Raw genomic sequence first — 8,933 nt, forward strand, 5'->3', positions numbered from 1 at the left:
CGTGGAAGCCATTTCTAATTCGGGCAAAAACATGCATTTTTAACTTTTATTTCGCACGTCGGATATAGCTTTTGCCCTCATTACAAATGGCGGATTCAATTTCTAAACAAAAAAGCGGCTTCACTTTTCGTCTAATAAAATCCCGCAAGTTAGACATCTAGTATATATAATATATCATTGCCAAAAGTACAGTAATTGAAATTGGCTGTTCACAAGCTTATTTAAGATCATGGACGTATAAGAGATGGACTTGCAACTCATTGTTTTACATCAGAGGCCGTAGAAATCAGCGAGCCATGCGAGTTTCCGACAAACTCTAAATTTTCACCCGTCAACAAAAAAAACTACTAAATGGCTGCCCACAGTTTTAAAACAAAAGCCCTGATCACGTGGTATTAGTTTAAACGCTTATAGCATTTGTTTAATAAGACTGTTCAGGATAAAGTAACTACTTCACGTGTTAATAAATTACTAAACGAATTATACCAAGGTAAAGGAAATTAGTTGTCGGCACGAACAGATTTTGTCATTTTTTCAAGACGAACATTTGTAAATTTGGGAACTTTTTACGTGTAAATAAAACCCGTCAATAATAAAATAGACCTGTGAAAATAATTTTAAAATGACTAAAAAAAGTATAGCGAAATGTAAAAAAGCTTAAATAAATTTTTTTTTCAAGATCTGGTTTCATTCAATTCCTTGGTCCTTCATTCACCAGCCTTAGTTTTGTGTATTTTTTTAGTATTTTTTCCCATATGTCGCCATTTTTTGCCTCGACTACTCTGTAAGCTCAATAATTTATATTCCACTATGCATTATTTTTTTAGTAGGTGTATTTTTTAATGGGCTTTTTTATAATTCATTTGATAATGCAAAACCTTTTAAAAAGTTATTTAAATTTATAATTACCTTGCAAAATGCGGCCAGATAATTCATGTTTTCGTTTTTCATATTTCATATATTATTTCATTTGTCATGAAAGGCACATAATAACCCATTTGTTTTCTCCAAATAAAAATTAGTTTATATATAGCTGGTAAATCATATTATGTTAACATTAAATAGTTATCTTGCGGTTTGCCATAAATTGGCTTTGCTAAATTCTTTAAAACTGTGACAAATTATTTTTTTCTTTACTGTATTTAAATTCACTTTATGTATAAGTTATTTATTCTTAACTGCATATATTTCTGTTGTTAAACATAAAAATAAAAAATTCTGTAATATTCATAAACTGGAAGTCTACAGAAATATAGTAGACGGAGTAGTTCCCTGGACATGAAACCATTGTGCTCTAGGTAGCTACAAAACTAGTTGATGTTTTGTATTATTTATTATATCTCTAGTTATACATATACTAAAGTAGTTAAGTAAATTATGTCAATTTCTATATTACCATCAGCGTTATTTCTTAAAATATTAAGAATGTCTAGCTATATAAAACTAAGCTTAAAACTTGGTTCTATTGTTGTTCTCTTGAATAACTAAAAGGAAGTTGATGTGACTGGTTAGACGAGACCAAATTATTTCGACGAATCCGACAGACTTTAATATAATTTAGTTTCTATTGTTTAAAAAAAAAGATTTGTAACAATCCGCCACGAGCATGGTTTGCCAAAAAAACAATATCGTTGCACGTCCATCTCTTATACGTCCATGTTTAAGGTTGCAAGAAATTGCCAATGATATATTAAGAATAACTAGATGTCTAACTGCCGTAAATCGGCATAAGAAAAAGTGAAGCAAAAATCGGCCATTATGGGGGCAAAATCTTAACGCTATCTAACGCTAACGGGTTTTGAGCAAATCAGCCCTTTTAAAAAACACTGATTCATTTATCAAAACAAAACAAATACGAAGTTTATGATTTGTTAAATTTGCCCCCCATTATGTCCTATTTTTGCTTAAAAAAATACGCGGAAGTTAAACATCTAGTTATTTTTAATATATCATTGGAAATTTGCTGGTTCCCGATCAATGGCAGCCAACTCCCGATAAAAGTGTAATTTTAGGCGTAAAGCATCATGAGATGTCTTGCGGGACCAAATAATCTTAACAAAATGCAACTTAACGAAATATATCAATTTTTGCATTAGCCATACTTTTGTAATGATATAAAAAGATATATTTGTAACATAGCTTTTGCATAAATTTTTTAAATCACATATCACTTTATTCGTTTCTTACTAGTTTAATTATATATTCCCTATTTAGATACTAAATAAGTAGCTGATGATACTGAGAAAAAATTTTTTTTTAAAGAAATATGCTTTTTTGAAAAATAACTTAAAAATAAAATTAAGCATAAATAATACGACTTTTTTTGCAACTTGTTTCGTGGTGCCATATCTCGATTAAAAAACCTTATAAAATAAGATATTCTCATATAAACAAAGTTTTTTAATTAGACTTTCTTTCAAGTGAAAGCCATGATTAACATGTTCATTATAAAGATATGTAAAATTGCAATCACTTTTTATAATTTCAAGATTTTGTTGCACAATATTTCTTTTAGTTGATAAAATTTTTATTTGCATTAGAAAAACAGTTTCCATTTTGTGAAGCAAGTTTTGTAAAAAAGAATCAGTATTAAATTACTTTCACTTGGTGTCAAAATTGAAAGAACTTGAATATATTTTTGACAAATTTGAACTTTCTTTATCAAATAATTAGCAATTGATTTCAAAACCTCTTAAACTGAGTGTGTGAAAACTAAGTCACATGAAAGATTTGGTAATACACAAGGTTCTATTTTTTTTTTAATAATGCAGATAGCTGTTTGAAACTCACTTGTGCATTTATAGAGATTTGGTTCTCAAATACTATTTTGGTAATTGAGTCAATTGTAACTAAAACAGAGAAATCTTACTCTGGGAGATAATTACATTTAGAACAAGATTGTTTTATTGAAAGGAGTACTAACACGTTTTGATAAGCTGATTTGAATTACATTGCTGTTGGTTTGTCATTCCAACCTCCTTTACTTCGTAAAGGAGGAATGACAAACTGAGCTAATCGTTTGTGAGAAAAATAATATTAGAAATAGTGACATCTAAACCCCAATCGCTGGATATACCTTTTTGACTGTGAGCACCACAAAAATGCCACCCCTTGATCCAAACTCTCAACTCTTCGAGCTGTTGTATAAACTTATTATATAGAGTTAAAGCAGAACGTGTTGGTTTATCTGCTTTTGGTTTATCTGCTTTTGGCCTTATATGTCAAATAAAAAAGGTTGTAGACAAAACATTTTCAGGCAATAGTTTGATAGAAGCATATACATTCAAAGTAGTAGCAACTTGACTACTAAGTATTTGTACTATCCTGGCTAAATTGGTTAAACACATGGAATTATTACTATAAAAATAAGCAATTGGTTGTTTCCATTTTGTTGATACATCACGGACCATAAATACAAGAATTTAGTTCACTTATTTGGTATTAGATTTAATTCCAATGACCTTGTCACGGTTTTTGTTAAAATCAAGTGTTGTTTTAAAGACATTTTGTCAAAACAAGACTACAGTTCCGTTCAAATTTTTTCATGGTTTCTACTCTCGTTTTTAGTAAAGTCATAACCTTATTGGAAAATCCAGATTCTCGGCTCCCGAAAGATTTTTCAAGAAACATTATCGTGCTTCAAAGAGGTAATGAAAAAACTCTTCTAAGCATTTTAAAAGCTTGTGGATTGCAATACACAATCCTCAAAGCTAAAAGTTTATCGTTACAGTCCTTATCGTATCCTAATCTTACAGTCCAACGTTCTTTCCTCGCTTATTTACACAATTGATGGCTCAACAAGGTAACATATATTATTTCATTTTTCATAAAACGCACAAATTACAAATTTGTGAATTTGTAATTTGTGCTTTTTATGACGAATAAAATAATATACGAGATATGAAAAGCGAAAACATGAATTATCTGGTTGCATTTTGCAAGATAATTATAAATTTGAATAACTTTTTAAAAGGTTTTGCATTATCAATGTATTATAAAAAGCCCATCAGAAAATACACCTACTAAAAAAATAATGCATAGTGAAATATATATTTTGAAGCTTATAGAGTAGTCGAGGCAAAAAAAGGCGACATATAGGAAAAAATACTAAAAAAATACACAAAACTAAGGCTGGTGAATGAAGGATCAAGGATTTGAATGAAACCAAATCTTTGCAGTTGTTTTTGGCCAGCCTAAATCATTTTAATCAGAAGCGTCATAATTGCAGCAGTATTAAATAATCCTATGTTATTTCCCTAATGCTAATGTTATTTCTAATGCTTTATTAATTCGCTATTTTTTAATATATTTCCTCATACTTAACCCCCTAATCACGTTCACTTGAAAGTAGTGATCAACTGGAACAGAGATTTTGCCGGAACCGGAATCAAACCGGTAATAGATTCTAAATACTCCTAACCGGAACCGGAACCGAAAATAAATCCAAACCGGAACAGGAACAGAAACCGGACCCAAAAATAACTAATATATTTTTAAAAAGTTAGTTCTAATTTAAGCAAAAATTAATGTAGGAAAAACAACTAAAATTTAACATTTTTTTAAAGTTTTTCCGAAACCCAAGGCATAAAGAAGCAATTGGACAATCCAAAAAAAATCCTTTAACATTTAAATGATTTTTGAATTGTCAAATGCACATAAATCATTTTCCCCTGTTCGAAATTGCGCAATAATTTTTACAATGTGCAAAAAAGATGGAATTTGTTTCATTGTCGTCAGACTTTGAGCTGCAGGAGCCAATTTATCTTTAGGAGGTTCAAAATTATCCATTTGGATCATGACAATATGTTAAAGAAAATGAGCTGGTAAAAATCAGAATGGTGTAAGTTCAGATTAAATAATAGCGATAAAAACATTACAAGATATGAATATTAATTTAAAATTAATTTAAACAAGAAAATTAATTAGATTTCAAACAAAGCCAAATTTTATTTACATTAATTCTCAAGCTTAGCTACTAATTTAAAAAGTTTTTTAATCATTTTTATCAAAATAATAATAACGGTATTATGCTAAATACAGTTTTATAATATATATTTTCGGTAGCATTTTGAACCGGAAATCCGGCCGGAACCGAAATCTTAAATATAACCGGAATAGGAACTGGAATTTCGGTTCCGGTTGTAATTTTGGCCGGAAACCGGATCCGAACCGAATTCCGGTCGATCACTACTTCAAAGGAAATATTATTACTTTCAGCCTCGTTTTCGATGTCGCTAGCCATTACATCAAAATAATATTTAACGAATAGAGAGTGTTTAGCAAAGCATGCTTTAATCAACAACAAAAACTTTTTCTAACTTTTACGGGAAATTTCATATAATACAAAGGACCTGTCTATTAAATTTTTGTGTTAAAAATACCACAATTTTTGTGTCCTTTTTTTTCGAAATATTATGGCTGTTAATTTGTACACAACTCTTAGTAGTTTTAATAATTCTGTGATGATTGTTACCATACGGTGTGTATATTTTTTGCGATATTCAATGTATAACTTTTTTGTTTTATTCTTTTAATCTACCAGACTAGTTCATATATATTTTGAAAATGGAAAATGACAATAAAGGTAAATACTTGTTAAATATGATAATTATTAGCTTTTCATAAGATATACTTTGGAAATGTATAATGAAATATGTTTTTTTGAGACTTTTTTTCAAAGTTCAGATAATATATAGTTTATAGTCTCTTCAGGTAGCTTATTACATCTTTTTCTGTTTTTAATGCAAATTTTCAGGTGTATAGAAACAATTTAAATACTTGAAGAAAAAAAAAAGAATATATATGTTTTTTAGGTCCTTTTTAAAAATTTTATACCTTTTTTTATTGTTGAAGTTTGAATTTTTCTCACCTTATGTGGATGCATTTTCTTATAAGCTGGACCACCTCCTGATTATTACCAGGCATCAGGAACAAATCCTGTAAGTCAGCCAATGAATACCATGTATCCTCCTCAAAACCCATATTATCCTCCACCTGGAAACTATCAAAGTTACCAAGTACCTTACTACAATGTAAGTTGTTTTTCTATATGAAAAAGTTACTTTAAAAAATTATTTTTAACTATAGAAATTAAATATTCTAAAACATCAATTAACTTTAAATGGCCCTACAAATGCCAAGTTCTAAAATCTTGGTGTTTATTGTTTTGTTTTACTAAAAAAAGTAATTGTAATATTATTTCAGTCAAATCAAGCAACTGTTGTTATGACACAACAAACAGGGCTTATTCCAGGTGCAATCTACACAGGACCACCTCCTAATAGTCATACTGCACTTGCATGGTTAACTTGTTTGTTTTGCTGCTGGCCACTTGGTCTTGTGTCTATAATTAAATCCATGGAGGTATATAAGAATATATATTTTGGTTTTAACTTTTTAAATGATTGTTTTCTTATTAAAGTGAATTAAAATAATTTAATAAAAACCCATTCAACATAGAAAATAAAAAATCTAAATTTTGTAATTGAATAGAAATGTAATTACTGAATAATTGTATTTACTTTTAGATTCTATTTATTTACTCATCTCAGAATCTTGGTCTCATACATCTGGGCCAATTTTTGAGTCAATCTTAGCAAAATGAGATTCATTGTGAGATAGAATCAGAGACCTGATGTATTGAGGCTTTCATTCATTCTCATAATGAAATCAAAAGCTAAATCTAAATTTTGAGTTGATTTCTGGGAGAGTTTTCCATTAAAGCTTAAAAGTTTCTTATAAATGTAAAACTAGAAAATCTCATGCTGAAACCTTTTTTTGTATCAAAAATACTAGATTTAAAAAGTTTAATATTAACAATAGCCTCTTTTTTCTTCTTCACCTTATGTTTTGTTTATTTAAAATAATAACTTAATTTTTAATATAGCATTTTTAACAAATCAAATAAAAGAATTTTTAAGTTAATATATTTTATATATTTAACATATTTTATATTAACTATATAAAATATATTAAATATAAAATAAATATAAACACCTACTAGTTTTTGCCAATTAAGTTAAATTTTTGCCAATTAAGTAAAATTTTTTGCCAATTAAATTAAATTTTTTGCCGATTAAATTAAATTTTGCAAATTAAAAAAAAAAAGAAAAAGAGATATAGTTTGGACAGCAGTAATGAGTGTCTATATGTAGGCCTTAGATGTTCTAATAAATGACAGGTTTTAATTTTTTATTTCCAAGACTTGATGTAAACATTTAATTAACAAAATTGCTTTTATAATAAATAAGTTTGTGCTTTAGGTTAATACTGCTTATGGTCAAGGAGATTTGACGAGAGCACAAATGGCATCTGAATCTGCAAGAAAGTTTGGTTATGCTTCCTTGGGTTGTGGAATTTTTGCGCATGCTATATGGATCATAATTTTGATAATATATTTTGCTATAATCATACCTTCTCTATATTATAATAGAAATTACAGTTATTAAACACTTCTTCATTTGCTTTTAATAATCACTGTAATATAAGTGCTGTAACAAAAACAGTAATTTTTAGCTTTAATAACAATCAAGAAAAATCGAATCATAGCACATGTAATTACTAATTCACTTTTTTTTATTCTAAATTAATTGGTATTTCATTTGTTTTAAATTTTTGATATAATTTTGATATTTTTTAAATAAGAAATCAATACCTGTAAATATTTTTTTATATAATTGTCTGAATTTCCATGTGTATGCAGGACCTGGATAGTTGGCTATGAGGACCAAACTCCTCCCCCTCCCCAATGGAAATCGAGAAACTTTTTTCAGTTTATCTAAAAACTTCTCAAAGTTTAAAAGTTTTGGTTTTAGTCTAAGGGCCATAAGTTCTATAAATCCTCCAGGCCACATCAATCTTAATGAGGACCATGTATGTAAGTGACTTGTGTGATATGTATGTAAAAATTTAGAGTTTGGTATTGAGTCAGTTAATTAATAGATTTTAGTAATTAATGGATTGTCATACATATTTTGCTTTAAGTGCTAGCTCTTATTTTTCAAATTCTTAATGAAAGTCGTAGAAAACATTAAGTGATATCAACAATTTTGTAAATATATATTACAAGACCAATCATTATTTATGTTCATAATGAAAAATGTTTGTTATTAAAGTCAAGCGGAAACTAAGTCAATTTCTGTTTCATAATTTGTAATCAAACTGTTTATATCATGAAGGGATTAAAAAATTTTTCTGTGAGATGTTTTCTTCTGTTTTTACAAGTTATGTATTTTAATTAAATAACATTTGTTTTTTATCTTTTTAATAGATATAGTACTTTTTAGGTTAGAAAAGTATTTAAATGGCAAATAGTATAAATTATGCAAGAGTTTTATTTTTAAAATGCATTGGTAGTTATATCACAAAGAGATCGATTAGCACTTCTGCTAGTCTTTCCAGGCTTCGGTCAGAATGGAGAAAAAACAGGCCACCAGCTAATACAATGCTTGGAGTTGAAAATATTACTGAAGTAAGGAAAGCTTATGGAGGATTTAAAAAGTGGAAAGCAGTCACAGTTAAGAGTGGTAAATACGGTTTGCCTTCCCAAAACATAAATTCTCAAGAACTACTAATTGACGATGTTGTTCACAAAGATAATATTTTAGAAGCACGAGAAAACAAGATAATAACGAAGCACACATATATTGTTGTGGATGTTAAATCTCTAAAAGACCAAATTAATATTGAACAGTTGAGCAGTAATTCAAGTCAGCACACACAAGCACATATAAAGGAGTTGTTTGACTTAGGAAAACTTTATGCCAAAGTTACTTCTAAACCTGGACAGGTTGGGGTGTGTGATGGATACATAATAGAAGGAGTCGAGTTAGATTCTTTAGTTAATAAGTTGCAAAACTATCAGGTTTCTAAGTAGATAAAATTATTTGTATTCATAAATATTTTAACAAGAATGAAAAGTGATAATTTCCTGA

The 8,933-nt window shown here is 28.6% G+C and overlaps 2 protein-coding genes across 2 annotated transcripts; both read left to right on the forward strand.

The window, feature by feature from the left end:
- Positions 1–5,446: 5,446 nt before the first annotated feature.
- Positions 5,447–7,465, forward strand: LOC145185688 (proline-rich transmembrane protein 1-like). The gene is made up of 4 exons (XM_090098645.1): positions 5,447–5,584; positions 5,896–6,032; positions 6,205–6,363; positions 7,263–7,465. Exons 1-4 carry the CDS (start codon positions 5,566–5,568, stop codon positions 7,446–7,448), a joined length of 501 nt encoding a protein of 166 aa, XP_089954771.1. The 5' UTR covers positions 5,447–5,565; the 3' UTR covers positions 7,449–7,465.
- An 832-nt stretch (positions 7,466–8,297) lies between these two features.
- LOC145185687 (uncharacterized) lies at positions 8,298–8,933 on the forward strand. Its single transcript, XM_080061669.2, has one exon. It carries the CDS (start codon positions 8,303–8,305, stop codon positions 8,873–8,875), a length of 573 nt encoding a protein of 190 aa, XP_079917795.2. The 5' UTR covers positions 8,298–8,302; the 3' UTR covers positions 8,876–8,933.

The sequence above is a fragment of the Hydra viridissima genome, unplaced genomic scaffold, assembly GCF_058129835.1.
Source record: "Hydra viridissima isolate aposymbiotic clone 2 unplaced genomic scaffold, HvirCarnegie_v1 scaffold_9, whole genome shotgun sequence".
NCBI classification, from domain to species: Eukaryota; Metazoa; Cnidaria; class Hydrozoa; order Anthoathecata; family Hydridae; genus Hydra; species Hydra viridissima.